At 42.0% G+C, this 21,316-nt stretch overlaps 1 protein-coding gene across 1 annotated transcript in view; it reads right to left on the bottom strand.

The window, feature by feature from the left end:
• Positions 1-21,316, bottom strand: part of CNTNAP2 (contactin associated protein 2) — a 1,845,032-nt gene that overhangs the window by 169,270 nt on the left and 1,654,446 nt on the right. Inside the window, exons 17-18 of the mRNA XM_059712082.1 lie at positions 17,648-17,866; positions 4,650-4,886 (exon numbers count right to left, since the gene is read on the bottom strand). Coding sequence (XP_059568065.1) covers positions 4,650-4,886; positions 17,648-17,866 — 456 coding nt within the window. The remainder of the gene's footprint in view (positions 1-4,649; positions 4,887-17,647; positions 17,867-21,316) is intronic.

Raw genomic sequence — 21,316 nt, 5'->3', positions numbered from 1 at the left:
ATCCAAACCAGAAAGCCTCCTGTTTCAACTGGAAATGAATAAGAAGCTCGTGAAAAGCTGGTGTGAAACTCTCCTCCCAGCTGGGGTCAAGACTGGGTATTTACTAGAAGACCTGAGCAAAAATGGCCAATGTTGACAACAGCTAAACCAGTTTCATATAGGGATGAGATTCTAAGATGCAGAACTCCAATATTTCTCTTCTTTTTCCCCTTCACTTGTTTATAACATTTTTTATTAATTAATTTTTCCTAAAAGGCTTTCAAACCTGCTCTGAAAAGGTAGCCTATAGACACACTCTGCTCCCTGGGCTGTGCCTGGAGCCATGAGAAGAAATGTTAGAGCTCTTTGGACAAATTCTCCTCTTTCACCTGCTATAGAACATTCCTCTAGGAGGCAAGGTGGGAAATCCTTTCTCCCTTAGAGAGGTTTACCTTGGACTTGAGTGAGAGGTCTCCTTCTAGCAGAATAGAGTCCTGGATTCTTTCAATGCTTTCTGTCTTCTGATGGGCTTTGTATTATGAAGGGCCATAGCAGTTGCCAAGGCACCCAAGTTGGCTCTTGACAGGGATGGATACTTTGCACCAGGAATTGCACTACTGGGCAGGACCCCTGGGATGTGGTGATTGTTGTCTCCAACTATGTCTTCCAGATAATCCGCATGTTCTTCAGTCCATCAGGGCTTAGGTGTCGGAAATCTCAGTTTCACCTTCAGAATACTATCACTGTGACCATAATTAAGTCAAGTTGATGTTTTACAACACTGTCTTTGTTCCTGAAGTAGCAGAGTGACAATCCAGTACTCAGAGGTGACTGAAATGCCAGTGAGCCATCTGGCATTTAAAGCTTTTAGGGAAGGACTAAATAGTGAGGTGATTTAAAATAAAAACAAAAACACAAACCCAAAAGGGGAGTGCTGAGAGTGACAAGTGACATCTGCTGTTAGATTGATGTGTGCCAGGATCTCTATTTGGAAATCTGTTCTAATTATTCTCTAGGATCCTCACCACGGGATGAAGAAGTAGGTATTATGTATGTATTTCTAAAGAGGAGGCCAAATAGAATTAAGCAATTTGCTTGAGGTTACACAACTGGCCTGTGAGGAAGCTGGATTCAAACCCACATCTGCTTCCATCATGTATTTTCTAAACTTGAGTTGGCCATAAACAGTTTCTTCTAGCACATTAATAACACAAATCATAAAATGTTAGTTCATGCCATGATTCTCATAGGGAGAGAAGGAGATGTAGTTGGATCCAATGGGGTGCTGTGTATTGTGACTATAAATGATGATAACTATAATTATTGAAGCATCCATCCATCACTCTTACTCTGCAGTCCTGTGACTTTGGCTCTTCTAATTTTGGCCTATATGGGTGACAAGCAAATGTTTGGGAAGAAAACAGAACTCCCTAAGCTCAAAAAATGGTTTCAGAGTACTTAAAGATATGTATTTTTCAACTGCAATTCTGTTTTAGCAGACGAACATAAAAATGTGCAGGCAAGTGAATTAGAAGATATTTTTGTGCCAACTGATGATAAGTTTCTGTGAAACTTGTCTCAGTGAAGGGGCCATAATGACACACTGTTTTCAGCTAATTCTCATCCACTGCGTCCATGTTCTCTAGACTTTCCTGATTTCTTATCCATAAACCACTGAGATGTTTTGAAAATTTCAATATAGGCAAACTCAAGCACACATTGAAGGCTACCAGACATATTAGGTGTTTGCCAAATGTTTGTTAAATAAGTCAATAAAAGAATACAGCTTACACCTAAATATGGCCAAGAGAAAAAAAAGGGAGGGGGGAGAGAAAGAAGGAGGGAGGAAGGGAGAGGGAGGAGAAGAGGGGGAGAGAGAGAGGACACAGAGAGTGTATAAATGGTGTGGGTCATTTGCCACCATTACCCTGGATGGCCTCATCCAAGCAGGAGAGAGGGGAGAGACCTGGCTGATGTGCCCCCTCGGACTGTGTTGGGTTCCCTGCCTGTCCCACTGTGAGCCTCTCACATGGCTGAGTGTGATACAAGTATCTCAAGCTTTTATTCTCATACAACTTGGTCCCAACAGGGCAATTCTTCTTGTAGTGCCTGTATGAAGGGTGATTGCTTTGGAGGCTTGTGAACAACTGGGCTCTCTTAAATGTATTGAGAGATGGATATAGTTCATGGGTAATTTAATTATATGCACTTCCCATCTGAGATGCTACTCCATTCCAGATAGTAGGATTAGATGGTTTGATGATTTCTGGTTTATAACTAGATATTTTCTGACTAGAAATAGTTGACTCTTGAATAACTCTTAGTACTGTTCTTCCACAAAAGAGGCAAAAATGAGGTTAGAGGTGACACATCAGTGAGTAAAGAGTAGAAAATGTAGCAAAAAAGGAATGAAAATAAATACTGGTGTTTTCACCCTCCTCTAAAAATAATGACAATTAATATTTTGGTGTGCTTTCTCACAGTTTGCTTCTGTGTGTGTGTGTGTGTGTGTGTGTGTGTGTGTGTGTGTGTGTGTGTGATTTTGTATAAACAAATCAGGCTGTGTGTGGTGTTAGGACTTGCTTTATTCACTTAACTAAATATTGTGAACATTAACTCCACATTCAGAGGCACAGACCTGTGATATCAAAGGAAGGCCTGCCAAGGACTTTCATGAGCTCTTTTGTTGGTGGGTGACTATGGATGCTCTTTCTAGAAGCCAAGCTATTTGCTGCAGCCCCACTGTGAGGGTTTGGTCACAGAAGCTGCTGTGTAAACACCAGGATACCTGAGAGGTGGGGGCCTGAACAGAGGGGTACATGGCTGGAGGTTTGAGAGGGAAGATCCCGGTCCATGAGCGAGCTTGCCTTACTGCAGACAACACTTTCCCAGGAGGCTGCAAGATTCCTCTGACCAGCAGCACCATTGTTCTCCCAAGTCAAGAAGAAACTTGTCTGGACTCAGAAGCATGCCCACAAATACTTTCCAAATATGTTCTGAAGTTTTTTATTTAATTTTTTTTTGGCTCTAGCCACTAATTGAGTCAAATGTAAACTCCTCCAGCTCAACAGACACTAAGAATATTTAGGTGTCTTTTGTGTAAACCCTTTGAGAAAAGGTCAAAGGACACCCACAGGCTTCATTTGACTTTAATGGGCAAAGCTGCCCTTCTATTTGTGAATATTGCTTATTAACCCCAGTGCTTTTGTATGAACTACCATGTATAATCTAACTCTCCAAAAAGAAGGGACCCGCAATTTTCTTTAAATGGGTACTCATGAGTGAAATCTCTCAGGCATTAGCGCTCACTTGACTGCATTCAGACATCACTTTGGCAATGGAATGACTGCATTAAATTAGCATCAAGCACAACAAATAGTAATTGCAAGACTGTCATTTCTACAATTGCAAAATTAATGTGTTCTGCAAACCCATCCCATTGTGTGCCACAGGAAAATCATGGAACCATGTGGTCCCGAGCAGAAAGACGCCCTGGAGTCACCCCATTAATGTGCAGCAGCATTATTCAGCGGTGGTGTTCCTTCCTGCCTCAGCTGTCATTTCGTGCTCATTCTTCAAGCCCTGTTTGACCTCATTTGTGTGCTCATATGACAGTACCGCCAGACAGTAGCCTGGATGTACAGAGAATGTTGTGGAATAATTCCTCCTCCTGGGTGGCATATGGTGTGAATAATGCCAACACAATCTCCCTGTATGTATTTCCAAGAGTATGAATAGGCTGCTTATGTAAAGCTTCTTATGAAGAGACATACCAACCATGTGCAGAAAATGTTATCCAAAGGCTGCACATTCATTTAGAAAGAGCAGAGAGATTCACATGCATTTCAGGTGTAGCTCAGGAATGGGACCAGTCTGCTTCTCTCCAGCCCTCTTGCTTACTTATGGGAAGGGAATGCAGCCCAGGTTGCATTCAGTTGAGTGATTTTTTTCTGGTCACACTGGACCCCAAAGTGTATGACAACATGCCTGTGCACCAGGCTCTTGTAGTCTGCTGACTGGCTCTGCAGACTTTCCCGAGGATAAAAGAAATCACTCAAGACTGAAAATAATAAAATAACAGATGCTTTGAGCTGAATGATTAGACGTGGGGTCTCATGTTTCCTGCAGTATAACTGAGTCTGAGAACTACCCACAGAGGATCCTGTGTAAGAGTCACAATGATAGTAACCAGACAAAGTTGCTTTCTTGGAAGTCCAGCTTGAATCCAGTCTCTTAGCAACCAGAGGTGAGGGTGGGATGGGTGTCAAGACCCTGGGTTGCATTCACTGAACCCTTTGGCAACCTGTTCGTCCAGTGTGTTGACCCCTCTGATGTCTCTAAGTGGGAGAGTCAGGCCTGAGTCCCTTTTCAGAGACCACTGACTCTCACTCAGCATGAAGGTGTGACATAGCTATTTGCTTGGTGATGTTGTAGTCAGTGCACAGTTTGTTGGAATCTGGGGGAAATTCTGCACCTCACTCAAAGCTTCTCTTATCTCATCGTATTAAATATCAGATTAGGGACTGATGGAAACTCCCTACCTAAGGTGGGAGAAGAATTCTGGACATTTTGAGAATAAAGGTGCTCTTTGTGCAGCTGAGAAATCATTATGCAGATGATTTAGGCTTAAAGAGATCTGTAAACATGACCAGAAACTGGTTCTGCCTTACCTTTGTTGCAAAATGTTCCATCATATGCCGTGTTGGAGCAGTCACAGGAGTAACCATGGTATTTCTCTATGCATTTGCCTCCATTCTCACAGTTAGCCCCATAACTGGTGCAGTGGCCTGAGCACCCGGATTTAAACCCGGAAGTGACCTTTGCTCTTTCCTCCAGATCCAGGGTCACCCCATTCATCCTCAGGGAGCGGATGCAGCCCAGGAAGCCCTGCTGACCTCCAGCACCACCTGGGAATGACAGAAGGCATGCAGCTTAGATGGTGGAACCTCTGCTATAGCTCTGTTTTCATTCATCATGCCTTGAACAATTGTGGAAGGAGATGAGACGGCCAAGCACAGCTAGCACGTTCATTTTCTTTCTTTAAAAAAAATATTTTTATTGATTTCAGAGAGTAGTAGTAGTAGTAGGAGAGAGAGAGAGAGAGAGAGAGAGAGAGAGAGAGAGAGAGAGAGAGAATCAATTGGCTGCCTCCTGCATGTCAACACTGGGGATTGAGCTGGCAACCCAGGCATGTGCCCTGACCAAAAATGGAAGCATGACCTCCTGGTTCATAGGTCGATGCTCAACCACTGAGTCAAGCTGCCCAGACTGGCATGCTCACTTTCAACTGGGTCTTGCTTAATAGAGAAACTAGATGCTTTCTTCCTTAAAGCTATAATCCCGAATTAAAAGAGGCTGTCTTCTGAGATGCAATCATTTAGCTACAGAAATAAAATGTTTGGGGATACACAAAAATATATAAGTTGTTTTGGAAGTCTTATCTAGTTTCCTATAGAAAAGAAGTTTATAGAAATCTCTGTGTTTTTTTTTTGTTCTTTGATCTCATGTCCTTCAGTTCCACTATCTATTGACAGAGAGACATGAGTATATTAACACAGTTATCAAGTCAATTAGTTGGAAGGGATAAGCCCATTTGAAATGTGGTTGTCTCATGGAATGCTTTGCTGCGGAGTTCATGGTAAGGATTCCAAGGTCCTTGTCTGCAGTGGTTGGAAGTTGGAATTAATACTTTTTCACAAAAGTCAACCACACCACATTTATTACCAAGTCAGGTCAAATTTCATTGCTTTTGTCTAAATGTCACTGTTAGACATACAGCACAAAGAGCAAGTTCATTGTGATTTCTGGAGTCAGTTACAGAGTTAAATGGAGGTCCATGGGCATATTAAAATATTCCTAACCAATTTCATTGAAGGATTAGTTGGAGCATTATATGGAGGTGGGTTTAATTGTGTCTGTAATGACCTTAGCTATGCTTTTTTTTTTTTTTTAAAGCAGTTGGTACAAAGGGAGGAGCTCAAGTTTATATACATGTTTGTATTTTAGAGTAACAACTTTTCTGGATATTAAATAAACTGAATTATAGTTAAAATTATTAAACAAAATATGTGTTGAGATTTAGAAAAAAATACTGTTAATAAAATAAAAGTTATACTTTTATTGGAGGCTATATAGTAGGTTCTCTCCCCTTAGCTTATATATGTTAATCACCCGGTTTCACAATGCCAGGTAGGCATTATTATCACTACAGCCATGGTACAGATGAGAAAAGTGAGGCTTAGAGAAATTCAGAAGTTTACTCAAGGACTCAAAGCTCCAAAGTGGCCATGTTGTGTCGGATCTGCCTTATTCTTTTGTCTATGGTCTTAAACTCTGTTCAGTATTGACCATCTGATGCAGAAGAAGAGGGCTAGAGTCAGTGCCCATAGATGCCTGTATGTTTTGGATGTCTTCAAAGATGGAGTGGTCTGTAGGACTGTGAGAGTTAGGGAAAGTTGGTAATTGGGGGTTTGACTCCCATCACTTGTTCTATTATGGTGAGAAAAAGTGTACGATGTGGCAGGCAGACTTAGCAGACAGGGCTGGTGGCCAAAGGCCTGAGCAGCAGAGACGGATTAGCATTTTATTGGACCTGAAAATCCTCGGCCATGAAATGACAAACGAAGCACTCTATTATCTTTATAAACTCAAGGCCTGCATTCTCTCACTGGGTAGTTCATAGATTTGAATAATGATTCTCTAGGGATTATTTATTAAAGAAAATATTTAAAGACAGGATTAATTGAAGGGAGTCCAATCCCTTTTTGATCAAAGCTATGGGATAGTAGATGACAAAGAAGCTATAAGAAACAACTACTTGGAAGGATTTCCCATTTTGCAATTTGCTGGTCAGCTCAGCCCCACACCTCTGTGCTGCAAAGAATTGGGGCCTTTGCCATGATTTGGAAGAATTTCAATCAATTAGTCACCTTTTATGTGTTAAAATTTTAATTTGGCTTCTATCATTTTAGCCCCTATGGGTTTTGTTTTTGCAATAAGGGTTTCCCAAGGGCTTTTTGTCCAATTAAGGCTTTGCCATTTAAATTTTCACCACTACATCCTGTCAAAATATGCTAAAATTTAAAAATCCTTGTTTTTAGATATCGTCCTCTCTTTTCTCCTTATTACAAATGTAACAGTTTCTCACTGTGGAAATTGTAAACATACTGATAAGTGAAATGAAAAAGAGAATCTGTAATGCTACTCAGATATAACTTTCACTTTAACAAATAGCCTTTCCTACTTTTATCTATGAGCTCACACATGTGTAAAAAATAAGGCAAAGGAAGAAATGCAATCATGATATACACATTGTTTTGAAATATGCTTTTTTGCACTCAATATATCACAAAACATTTTCTAAGCAATGTGCAAGTAGAACATCTTGTTTAAGCCTGCACAGTAGCTTGCCCTGTGAGAACTTAGTTTGCTCTTCCACAACCACTGGACTACCAACCAATTTCCATTTTATATGATACTGTAATGAACATCCCTGTAAGAAACTTTGTACACTTGTCCAGTTTTTACTTAGAATTAATTCTTATAGTTGTGATTGCTGGGCACAAGGGCATATACATTTTACTTTCATTATTATCATTTTTTAAATCTTCACCTGAGGATAATTTTTCCCATTGATTTTCAGAGAGAGTGGAGAGCGTGGGTGGAGAGAGAGGAGAAAGAGAGGAGAGAAATAGAAACATCGATGTGAGAGCGACACATTGATTGGTTGCCTCCTGCACATGCTCTGACCAGGGGCTGGGGATTGAACTTACAAACCAGGGGGATATGCCCTTGACCAGGAATTGAACTACTGACCTTTCAGTGGGCAGGCTGACACTCTAACCATTGAGCAATCCTGGCCAGAGCTACATTTTAAAAATCATTGGAAATATATTTTCCTCCAAGAATAATTTAACAATTTGTATTTCACCCATAGAGTATGATATGCCCACCTTCTCCACACCACGTCTAACATTAAGCAGGAGCCTTTTGAATTTATACGTTGAGGGGAGAAGAGTTTATTGCTTCAAATACTGTGATTTGAATGATTTCTCTGTGTTACTAATTCTTATATTTTGTTTCTTCTTGGGGGAAGAGAAGTCTTATTTATTATTCATTTATAGCCATATTTGGGGCTTTAACTCTTTGTTGTAAATGTGATAACTACCTTCTTCCAGTTGTGCCTGTTAATACGTATATAATGTTTCTTTTTTCCTTTGAAAGTTTTGAATGTTTATGTAGTCACAGCCATCTATTTTATGTGTATGATTTCTGCCTTTGGTATTAGATTTAGAACAAACTTCTTGATCCAAAATAATATAATTATTCAACTATATTTTCTTCCAGCACTTTTATGATCTTACTTCTCTTAATAGTCTACTTTTTCAATCTATCTGGGATGTATTTAATTAGGAAATAATTCATTTTAATGGGTCTCAGTAATAGTTGGGAGTTTGAAGAAGAGATTGTTAAGACTCTAAGTAACTGTTAATATGACCAAAAAAATCAGATTAAAAAAGGGCCAATTGGCAGAGCAAATAAACCTAGATTAGATCATAATTTTACTCTTATTAAGGCAAATACTTAGATATTTCATGTATGTAGGCCTCATTCCATAAAGGGTTAGAGGTGGCAGCCTTTTCTGTTTCTGTGCCTCTCTGCCTTTCACCAGAGGACTGGTCTTGGGTCTTTCTGAGCTTTTGCATTCGTCAGTCTTTCTTCCTGCCTCTCTCTCCCCATCGGGACTGTTGACTGTTTTGGGTTAGCTGTGTGGCTTTCATCAAACCTCTTAGTCTCTCTCAGCATCAATTTTTCCTATCTATAAAAAAGAAGGTTGAACTAGGTGATGTCTCTGATTCCCTTCAGCTCTAAGTTGCTCTGTGATGTACAACCTCTCCCTCTGTACTTATATGTCTCCATCTCTATATTTGAGCAAATTACTCTCAATTTGCCCTAAATTTCCTTCCCTTCCTTTTCCTTCATTGCACTGCTGCCTGACTTTTCCTCCTCCTATTAATTGACCGTAACAGATTACTGAAGTCTAATTTGTATTTGTTGCCTCCATTAAATAAAGTTTTGTACTCTCTCTTTTTAATTTATAAAGCAGATAAGTGGGATGTCATTTCTCTTGAAAGAAAAACTGAATAAATGATGCTCTTTTCTTACTTAGATGGCCTCTGATTTATTAAATCAGTCAGGGAGCTGGAAAGTACTTTTACTGATTTAGTCCATATGAAGAAAAATTTTTTTGTGCTGAAAATGGTCATTATATATTATGCAAAAGATGTTAATGCATTAGAACCCATGATAATTATTTGGGTTTAACTCATGTGCTCTACAGAAATCTTTCTTGATGACAAGTGTCCTAAGTTTAAATTGTAGGTCTACAAGCAAAAATGCTACTTAACCTTTGTTGATTAGAAAATCAACACATTGTCATTAGAGAGAGCCAAATCACGGAAGGGCTTCATGCACATTCGTCAGAGTCAGACCTGTGATAATTATGTAAGGTGAGATTGGGTTTAATTTGAAAATCATTTTTCATGGGAAATGCTATGCAAGTATTGCAATTACAGATTAATTATGAAAATTCTGTAACTACCCATAATGAATGACACACCATCAAGTGCAAAGGAGATTGCACAGGAGATTGAGGCAACATAATCAGGTATTAAATTAAACAAAAAGGGCAAAATCATGACCCAGAGGAATTTTTCCTTTCATCACTGTTTCTATCCCTTCCTCTCTGAGATCAATATAAATATATTTAAAAAACACAAAGCTGAGTGGAAGGGTAAAACACAGAATGATAGCTGTAGTACAATAAAGTATGACACAGAAAGGCAATCTATGAATTTTCTAGAACATATATATATTTTGAACAAATATATAATAGACATACATAAATACACTCAGTTGGGAACCAGCAATGTGGAGAGAATGGAATTCAGAATGGTGAAAAAAGAGGAAAAATAGAAAAGTGAAATTAAAATGAATAAGGGACATTGTAGGATATGCCAAGAGGACCATGAGATGAAGAGTGAGTCCTATGCAATGCTAACCACCACCACCGCCCCCCTCCCCCACTCCACCGCTGTGCCTGGGGAGCATTTAGTGCAAAACGACTCTTTATTTGAGCTAATAAAAGTGGATCCTGTCCTCTCACTCTCTTAGAGCATTACAGGACAGACTATAGGGCTATGAGTTCCCATCCCTTCCTCAATATCTGTGTCACTGAGGCTAATTGCCTTTTTCACAATCTTATTTTGTGTGACAGGTGCCATTCATTATCATGAAGTGTTTAGTTCAGTACTTATTGAAAAAGTGAGAAATCTATATGGGAAATTATTATTATTATTATTATTATTATTATTAATTAATCCTCACTCAAAGATATTTTATTGATGTTTTAAAGAGAGTGGAAGGGAGGGGAAGATATATATATATGTATATATATGTATATATATGTATATATATGTATATATGTGTATATATATAGGTATATATATACCTATATATATACACACACATATATATATACTAGGGGCCCGGTGCACAAAATTCGTGCACTGGGTGTGTGTGGGGGGGAGTGTCCCTCAGCCCAGCCTGCCCCCTCTCACATACTGGGAGCCCTCAGGCGTTGACCCCCATCACCCTCCAATCACAGGATCGGCCCTTGCCCAGGCCTGACGCCTCTGGCCTAGGCGTCCGGCCCGGACAGCGGGCACCTGCAGTGGCAGCGGGGGGGTGCCGCGATCACGCGGGCTCCGCCCCTGCCCCTGTAGGACGTTTCTGGCTGAGGCGTCCGGCCGGGCAGCGGGGACCCGCAGCTGCAGCGGCCCCACGATCGTAGGCTTCGCTTTAGGCCCAGGCAAGGGACCCCTAGCTCCTGGGACTGCCAGCTTCGACCGTGCACAGCTCCCTACGCTGGCTCCACCCCTACTTCCTGCTATCACTGGCCAGGGTGGAAAAGGCACCTGATTCTCTGATCATGGCTGGGGGGCAGGGTAAAGGCGGCCCCAGGGCCGCCTTTGCCCTGCCCCCCAGCTCTTAGCTCCCCCCTGGGTTTCCAATCACTGTCAGTGGCAGGGGGCTTCTTCCTGCTTTCCCTTTCGCCTCCCTGCATTGTGCCTACATATGCAAATTAACTGCCATCTTGTTGGCAGTTAACTGCCAATCTTAGTTGGCAGTTAACTGCCAATCTTAGTTGGCAGTTAATTTGCATATAGCCCTGATTAGCCAATGAAAAGGGTAGCTCGTACGCCAATTACCATTTTTCTCTTTTATTAGTGTTGATAATTTTTTTTTTGAGAGAGAAACATTGATGTGAGAGAGACATTTTAACTGGTTGCCTCCTGCATGCTCCCCAACCAAGGCTGGGGATTAAACCTGCAACCCACGTACATGCCCATATGGAAAATTATTTAATAAATTTGTTGAAAAAAACTTGCCATATTGATTGCAAAATTAAAATGTCTTCCCTAGATCAGATCATTCCAATTGTCAGGAGAAAACTGGTATGGAAGGCCACAGAGTCCCTGCAGCTGTGCTCTTGGGGGCAGGTGAGCTATTTTACACAGAAGGTGGACAGTAGAATTGACTCCTTTCTTAGGTTCAAAATCTCTCTCTAGAAGTTTTGGCACATATAACACCTGCCTTAGAAAAGTAGCTCAGCCCCTATGCAAACAGTTAATTAGCAGACAATGTTTTAGTTGAAGGTTCAAAAAAGTACGCTGTCGCCGTGGCCGGTTTGACTCAGTGGATAGAGCATTGGCCTGTGGACTGAAAGGTCCCAGGTTCGATTCCAGTCAAGGCCATGTACCTTGGTTGAGGGGAACATCCCCAGTGGGGGTTGTGCAGGAGGCAGCTGATGGATGTTTCTCTCTTATCCATGTTTCTAGCTCTGTATCCCTTTCCCTTCCTCTTTGTAAAAAATCAATAAAATATATTTTAAAAAAAAGTACACTGTCAATTTGATTATGTTGGAAGTATATATTTTTAAAAAAGGTAAAAATTAGCTCTATCATAACTTCTTTAATATGTTAAAACTCAAACTGTAAAATAGACAGCTGGAATTGCAAAAGTTAATTAGCTTTGACCACTAAAGGGCAAAGGTAGGAAAAACATATGGTGAGTCTTCGTGGGGAAGGCCATCCTTCACCTGAGGTAGGGGAGGGGTCTTTCCACTGAGAGGAGAGCTGCCCACTCAGCTTGGCCTCCTGCAGAGGCCGGAGGCGGAGGTCAGGTTGAGAAGTGAATGAAGCTGGTAACCTGTGACCCGCAGTGAAGGAGCAAGTGTTCACAGAGCAGCTTCTGCAGTTTGTCTGCATCTTTGCTTTGTAGATAGTTCATTGATTTATTCTAGTGATGTTTTTAATCTAGCAAATCATTTTCTCTTCTTTCTGTACTTGGGCACGTGTTTCCAGGCATGATATCACTCCCTGCCTGTGTCTGGGGGTTGGGGAGGAGCTAAAGCACCAGTTATAAGGGTCGGGGCAGAAACTGCATTAGAGTCCCAGCCACCATCTCCCTGCTGCCAAACAGGCGAGACCTCAATTTCAGGGAGGGAGACTGCCAACTAGATCTAGGGCCCAGACCGCTCTGAGAAATTGTCTTTCATAACAGTCTGACTTTCTCTGTGGCTTTTTTTTTTCAGGCTTTTTCCATGCCTGATTTCAGTCTGTGGCACCTAGCAAAAAGATACTTCCAAAGATGGCAAATACCGTATTTTGAGAGAAGAATTTTGGTGAAAGTTTATAAGGAAAAATACCTTCTTTCTTTGGAGATGGGATGAACTAAGTTTGAATATAACTATTAACTCAAAGAAGTAACAAAAATACATATTTCACTTATTTATTCATTTGAGGACTCCCTCAGCAAATAGTCACTGGACAAGCACAATAGCCTTATTCTAGATCTTGGAGGTCATGTAGCTTTCCTTCTGGGGTGGGGGGAGCAAAAACTTAAAAGATTACAAGTTGTAAGGAGAATGCATAATGGTAAATAACTCTAGACAGAATGGTCAGAGAAGGCCTCTCTGAGGAGGTACCAAAGCAGAGATGGGTGATGTGAAGGAGTCAAGTCAGCTGTGTCAATGTCTAGGGAGGTGTTTCAGGCAGAGGGTACAGCCAGTGCAAATGCTCTAAAGCAGGAGAAAGCTTGGGGTACTTGAGGGACATCTCAAGACTCTGGAGACCAGTTAGGTGACTAGTAAGGAGACCAGTTAAGAGATTAGTTAGGAAATGAGTTAAGAGACTAGTTAGGAGACCAGTTAGGAGACTAATTGCAGTAGTCCAAGTAAGAAGCATATGGCCTTGACTGGGGTGGGACCTGTGTCAGCAGAGCAGAGGGTATGCATCTGGGCTCAGTCTGGAAGTAGAATCACAGAATTAGTATTGATGGGCAGTAATGCAGGAAAGAGAGGATGTCAAAGGTTACCCCAATTTTTGGGCTCCATGAAAATGGGTGTCAGTGAGCTTCCCTGCTCCCTATTAGCCCTCATGAAGACACTGCTTCTACTCTGAGTCACCAACCAGGCCTCCCGCACAGCACAAAAGATCCTGAAAGAGTGAGAATTAATTTTCGGCTCCTTTGGGCTGACATGTTGCACAGAAGCATGGCCCCCTGACCCTCAGGGCAATTTAGAAGATGTCTGAGCCAAATGAGTTGAGCCTGGACATTCTCATTAGTTAAGAGGACCTAACCTTCTCTCTCTATGAGCCACTTAGGAGCTTGGCTCCTTCCTGAGGACCCCCTCAGCTCTCTTGAACTCTGACCACCTCCATAAACGACCCCAAGAACAGTTACATGCTCTGGCCTGGCTGAAGCTGACTGCAAATTCACCTTTCTATCAGCCATCTGTCCTGCATAGTCCTGTCTTCTATAGCTCATACTTGTCAACTCTCTGGCCAGCTCCTAGGCCGGCCATGGGGCTCTAGGCCTCACAGCCCAGCCACCATGCATCCATGGCCAGGGCCCCAAACTCCCTGGCAGGGCTCCATGCTATAAAAGGCTTTGGCTCAATCCAGCCTGGTATTCATGCTTAGATAATGACTTTGAGCATCGCTGCTGCTCTTGAAACAAAAGGAAAAATCTGGCTCAGGGCTGCCCGAGGCTGCCACCCTGAGCTTAGTTCTGAGTCCGTGGGCTGGCTGAGGCTCCAGGCAACCATGGAGGAGATGAACATTACATGGAAGAAGAAGAAAGCTGTGAGAGTAAAGGTAAAATATAGAGAAGTGACTCAATGCATATGGATGATGCCAGGAACTCTGTGCACTGCTTCCCCTGGATTATCTCATCGCATCCTGAGACGCAGAAACTGTGTCTCTTTTTAACACAGAAACATTAAGAAACCTGTCAGTGGTCTCCTAGCTAGGAAGTGGCGGGCGCAGGTGGGATTCAAAGCCCACAATGTCAACCACATGACACTCTGGAAAGAAGAACCACTTGGCAGCTCAGGCCTTTTTAACCATCTCTAAACACATAATCCTAAATGGTTAAAATCGGAAGAAATTTTGGGAACCAAATAATTCAAATGCTTATTAGGCAGATGGGGAAAAAAAATGATTCAGAAAGGGAAAGTGATAATACTTGGTCAACCTGATACTTCTTATTGGAGTAGAACTGAGAACAACTCAAGTTGTCTGGATCCCTACTGAACAGTCTTGGGATAACTGACTCCAGGATTTCACAGTTGTGAACTTTTTTTTTCTTTTTGCAACAAACACCTCTCCACACTGCCCATGGAGTGGGCTTCTGTTGCAGAAAACATTGTTCATCTTGGCTTCAATGTCTGGGAGATGGGCGCTGTGTCCGCCTTGAAGATAACAGGAAATCAGAGACTGAGACGTGAAACTTATTCTTTTTTCTTCCTTCCAATTATGTTTTCATAATTAGTAACTTCAAAGGACACTTTCTAGTCTAATTTAATGCACGACACTTGTTCTTTATTGTCACAATAAACCAAGGGAACTCTCACAAAACTCCTGTGACCTTCCCCCCCACCCCCAGTTTTTCCTTTCCTTGCTTGTCCTTTCTGTTCCTCTTTATTCTTCTTCCTGAAATGCTATTTTTTTTGCCTGTCCCTTACAAATAATTATTCTATCAAATCCTGCCCCAGCTCTCTATTCTTCTCTTTTAATAAGTTGTTCTTGTTTAAATAAATCAAAACTTTTCCAAGACCATAATAAATGCTCCACCTAACCCTCTCTGTTTCATGAGTTTACTTAGTCTCCAAATTTTTTTTAAAAAAATGTATTTTATTGATTTTTCACAGAGAGGAAGGGAGAGAGATAGAGAGTTAGAAACATCGATCAGCTGCCTCCTGCACATCTCCCACTGGGGATGTGCCCGCAACCCAGGTACATGCCCTTGACCGGAATTGAACCTGGGACCTTTCAGTCCACAGGCGGACGCTCTATCCACTGAGCCAAACCGGTTTCGGTGTCTCCAAGTTTCTTAAAGCAACTATAGTCAGTGAACAGGAAGTGATAACAGTAAAGTTGGACTTCTACATCCAGGGACAAGTTCAAAAAAACAAAGAGAAACTGGTCAATTAGGGTTGAAAACCAGGTAGAACCTAATCAGCATGCTCGGGACTAACAGGGTTTTGAAAGAAACTTGTCATAGGTAATCTGGGCAGGACATATTGATAAAGTGAACTTTGCTCACATTATTTAGCAGGAATCAGTGAACCTGATGTTTACCTCATACAAAATAATTTAAAAACGATGTAATTTTGAGAATTATAAATTGAGAGAAGGATTTGGAATGGGCTGAGCTCTAGTTGACATGTAGTAGTCAGTATTTTACTTCACAATCCAGGCCTCTTTCCTGGCCCCTGGCTGACATGGCTTTTTAACAAGCCAGTCTTACCTCCAAAATGAATGGACTAAGCTAATGCTCTGTAGTTGGCCCACATCACAGCAAACAGGTGAATATCTAAATTTACCTTTCTTTTTGTGACTTTTAATGTTTCCTTTTTTTTTAAAAAAATTATCTTTATTGTTGTAAGTATTATAGATATCTCCCTCTTCCTCCCCACTGACCCCCCCGACCCACACCTGCCCCCAACTGTAGGCCTTCACTGCACTATTGTCTGTGTCGATGGGTTATGCATATATACATACAAATTCTTCAGTTAATCTCTTCCTGCCCCCACACCTTCCCTCGGAAATTTGTTAGTCTGCTCCATGCTTCCATGCCTCTGGATCAATCTTGTTCATCAGTTTATTTTGTTCATTAGATCCCACATATAAGTGAGATAGTGTGTCTTTCTCTGACTGGCTTATTTCACTTAGCATAATTCTCTCCAGGTCCCTCTATGCTGTCTCAAAGGGTCAGAGATTTTTTTTTTTGTAAATTGTGTAAATGTACCATATCTGTATACACTCATCTATGGATGGGCACTTGAGCTGTTTCCAGATCTTAGCTATTGTAAATCTAATGTTCTTAAAGCATCTTCACACAACTAGGAAAGACACCATGGACACTCTGGCCCTTGTTAAAATGAACTGATCCCTGGTGTGTCTTTGCTATAGGGCAATGGGGGTTATGAATATGGACAGCAACCAGGTCACCTCTGCTTTTGCTTGGTCTGAACCTGTCACAGTTGGTCAACTTGCTCAATTCACCTCCAGAAACTCAGAGAGAGGGGGCGGGGGGGGGGGTGTAGAATCCGGCCTCAAAGTCCTTCAAAGTTGCTTTTTTTTGTTAATCCTCACCCAAGGATTATTTTTTTCCATTGATTTATTTAGAGAGAGTGGAAGGGAGGGGGAGAGACAGAGAGAGAAAAACATTGATGTGAGAGAGACACATTGATTGGCTGCCTCCTGCATACACTCTGACCAGGGCGGGGGACTGAGCCTGAAACCAAGGTACATCCCCTTGACTGGAATTGAACCAGAGACCCTTCAGTCTGCAGGCTGAAACTCTAACTAGTGAGCCAAACCAGCTAGGGCCAAACTTGCTTTCTTTTAATTCAACAGAGAGGAAATGGCTAATTTCCTAAACTGTTAGTTTTTTCGGAAAACAAAATTTAAAATTGAACAAGCTATGGAAATAGGACTTGATGTGAAGTAGCATCAGGTCCAGCTGGACCAGGTCAAAGCAAAGACTAGCTGTGAGGCTGAACCTACTTCTTGCACAGGTCGCTTAACAGTTTGCTGCTTAAATTTCTTCCCAGTGTTGATCTTTCTCCAATGTAGGAGGAATCTTTGCAAGAAGTCTAAAGAAAGGAATGGGGTTCTACTTATCATTTCAAGCAAGCCTGAATTTAGGGAGCCCATATTCCCTCCCTTCATCCCTCCATCCTTTCCTTCCTTCCTTCCTTTGCTCAGTTACAAGTGTTCCAAATTATCAAAGGATTTTATATGGTTTTAAAACCATAAACCTAAAGTAGCATAGGTAGAGACCTCAGAGATGTCACTGGCTCCCCTCCGATTCTGGAGACAAGGACTGTGAGCTCCAGACAGTGGGAAGTGGAACTGGACATTGGTCTTTCAAATCCTCTCTCTCGTTCCATTCTGTCTGGGGAGAGACTACAAGAGGCCTAGATAATTACTTTTAGAAAGATCACCTGCAAAGCACTCCATAGGGGTTTTTATTTTTTCCATTGTGAAGATTAGTAACACCAGCAGAGGAGAATGACAGTGGCCTTGCCATTACTCACCAACAAACAGCTGGCTGTAGAGTTCCAGGCGTGTGTGTCCCTCTGTCGGGGCCTTTCGGATCTGCTGTGGCAGCCGATCCACCTGCAGGCTGGCCTGCTTGACATTCCTCTCCGCGGTGACCCGGTGCCACTGGTCATCATTGAGAGGGGTGGGCGACCTCACCACAATCTCCACGGGCCCATTTCCAACATCAAATGAAAAGGACACTTCTGTGGCAGCTGGAGAAGCAGAAAGCACGGAAAGCACGTGAGTATTCACCCCCAGATACCAAAGAGCAGAAGAAAAACAAAACAGGGAGAGAAAAATAACCTAAGTCTGTTACTTGCTACAAAGGTCCATGAAAAACAATCATTTGAATAAGGATCATTAAGGATCAATAAGGATTAATAACCAAAGGGAGGAAAACAGACTTGTATCATGGGCCAGGCATACATTTATTTTCTTTATCTTTAGAGGCCTATGGAGAAGTTACCATCATTGACTCTAGATAAGAAAACTGAGGTCTGGAGAAGTTAAGCACATGTGGAGGGTCTTAGATTTCATGAATAATGAAGTTGGGATGTGAACCCAGGCTTGCCAGATTTTTCAGAGCCTGGATTTAAAAAAAATATATTTTTTTATTTCAAAGAGGAAGGAGAGGAAGAGGCATGGAGGGAGGGAGGGAGGGAGGGAGGGAGGGAGGGAGGGAGGGAGAGAGAGAGAGAGAGAGAGAGAGAGAGAGAGAGAACTCAATGATGAGAGAGAATCATTGATTGGCTGCTGTTTGCATGCCCCTCCCACCCCCAGGGGATTGAGCCCACAACCTGGGCATGTGCCCTGACTGGGAATTGAACTGTGACTTCAGTTCTCTCAACCTGAGAACCACACTAACTGGGCCAGCGCCTGGATTTTTTGATTCTATACTCAATCTCACTCTTTTTTTTAAAATATATTTTTATTGATTTCAGAGAGGAAGGGAGAGGGACAGAGAACTAGAGGGGTAGAAACATCAATGAGAGAATCATTGATTGGCCTGTATGCCCCCTACTGGGAGGGATCAAGCCCCAACCTGGGCATGTGCCCTTGGCTGGAGTTCAACCTGGGACCCTTCAGACCGCAGGCTGACGCTCTATCCACCGAACCAAACCATGTAGGTCCCAATCTAACTCTTCAGTAACTCCCAGGAAGAGCTTAATAAAACACTCTTCCTCCTCCATCCCCAGAGATCCTGGCTTAGTTGGTCTGGTGGAGGCATTGGCATTTTAAAAAGTTCCCTGGAAAAATATTAATAGAGAGCTACTGCTTTTGGGGAATTCACAAAACTTCTTTTCATTAATCTAATCATTGCAGTTCCTGCTGGAAGTGAGGGAGTCATGAATTGTTGATGAATGTCAATGAAGGTGACCTGCAACTTCTTCAGACTATGTGTGGCTGTCCAAAAGGCAGCTCCACATCCATGCCTAACAGCCTTCTTTTGGGAATCATTCATTGCACACCTGGGTCATTCCTCACCTGTGATGCTGGATCCTTCTAGTCACCTACCCTCCAGCACTGACCACAATCAATCTGTTTTCATAGATCTGCTGCAAATAAGCCTCCTTCTGCAATAAACCACCAACAATAGAAAATGGATTCTGTGGTTGCTTAGGCAATTTTGCTTGTAAGCAGTTTTCCTGCTTCATATTTTAGGTTTTTTTTTTTAAAAGTTCTCAATATATTATAAACATGGTTTTTAAATGTGTATTTTTCTTGCAATTGGCAGGAGAGGCAGCACAAGTCCCTAGCTCCTCAGGCTTGGCGAATTCTTTTCCATCTTAAAGAGGTGGCCCACCAGATTTTCTAACTTTGCTCATAAAGAGATTTAGTCCCTCTATCTACCAAGAAGCCTTGGCCTAATCTCTAAGCAGTTTAATTTTTTTCCAGGCTAAATGGAAAATTCAGCTTCTCTGGACTGGTACCATTTTGAGATGATGTCGCAAGCAATCAAACTTCTAATTTAAAAACCACAGTGGGCCAGATTCTCCCAGGACTTGGACTGTTCCCTGCCTCTGGGTCAGGCACCTCTGAAAGCTGCATTAACATTACTGAGCTACAGGGATATTAGATGCGGAGCTCAATTTAATCAACCTAATTGTACTGAGGAATTTTGATCTTTTATGTCACCGGTAAGGGAACTTTAATTTCAACACCTGTGGCAGTTCCTGCACACATTCTAGTGAAATATCTCCTGCAAATTAGGAGCTCCTGCCTCCAGGGGTCACTGTGACTCAATGGAGGCCGGTGACCTTCATCAAGGTTTCTAGGGAAGTAAGAATGCAGGTTGACAACCCTATGACTCATCCACTGAATGATCTTTCCCTGTCTTTCTGGTATAGTCAAGGGGGGGAAAGCATCCCCAGTCTTAAGACTGAATCTGTTATGGTCTTGTAGTGCTATGTTTTAGCAGATGCATTTTAAAATGTAAGTTGTCAGAACAGCAAGACTACAAGGTTTCCTGAGCTAAGTAGAAAAGATTGTTTTGTTTTAAAGGTATCAACAGCCATCAGGGAAATAGAATCTAGGGATAAATTGAGTTTAACCCTAAGGTTTGACTCGGAGGGATAGATGCTGCTCTAATTTTCTCTCTATGATGAATTCTTTTTTTTATTTCTTTTTTTTATTGCTTAAAGTATTACAAAGGGTATTACATATGTATCCATTTTATCCCCCCGCCCTAGACAGTCCCCTAGCCTCCCCTATCCCCCAGTGTCTTATGTCCATTGGTTATGCTTATATGCATGCATACAAGTCCTTTAGTTGATCTCTTACCCCCCTACCTCCTGCCCCCCAACCCTCCCCGGCCTTCCCGCTGCAGTTTGACAATCTGTTTGAGGCAGCTCTGCCTCTGTATCTATGATGAATTCTTATCCAGGACTTTAAATGCCACCATTCAGAGAAGCTCTGAGGACCAGAAGTTAACTGGGAAATACACATACTTTTTCTTGGCTTGTCACACTGGATCCCCTGTTTCTTCCTCTGGACTATGGCTCTTCTTAACATCAATGTTTCCTTCTAGAGGAGCAAATTCTGCTGTAGCTTAGTCAGGGGACAGTGAGAGAGACTCAGGACCTCAAGACTGAGATCCTCTGAGAGCACGACCCTCTTTAAAGAGCATCCATTTGGGTTTTGCTGAAGCAATATTCAGAGTTCCAGCACACTCTTCCCTTTGGGTGCTTCCTGGGGAAGGGGACTGCAAGTCCAGTGTGAGAGCCAAGAAAAGGGTTCCCTTTTCTCAGTCATTCCATGTGAGCTTCCCTGACATTGCTAGGGGATGCCTTTGAGAAATCCCATCTCCCAGGCAAATGGCAAGCACACTTTAAAAGCTTCTAAGTTCAGTGTGTGGCTGATTGCTTCTGGTCTTCTGGGTGAGAGGAACTGACATTTTAAAAGAGATAATTACAGAGAGAGTTGGAGAGCGAATAAAAGGGAGGCAGCATGAAAGACACCAGAGCTAGTGACTCTGTCCTTGCTTAATGTACATCTCTAGTTGTAGAAGAAGTGTTGCCCTATTTCTGCCTGTGGAAAAGGAATTCCTTCCATACTGAAAATATTCTTATTTCCAGAAGAAAGTATTTGGGACTCGGATGTATCTGGTGTGGTTCATTGGAAATAACACTGTAGCAAATACTAATAGTTGCCTTTCCATTAGT

Source organism: Myotis daubentonii, chromosome 10 (assembly GCF_963259705.1).
Source record: "Myotis daubentonii chromosome 10, mMyoDau2.1, whole genome shotgun sequence".
Classification (NCBI taxonomy): Eukaryota; Metazoa; Chordata; class Mammalia; order Chiroptera; family Vespertilionidae; genus Myotis; species Myotis daubentonii.
Note: the sequence above shows the minus strand (reverse complement) of the source record. Positions and strands in the feature narration are given on the sequence as shown.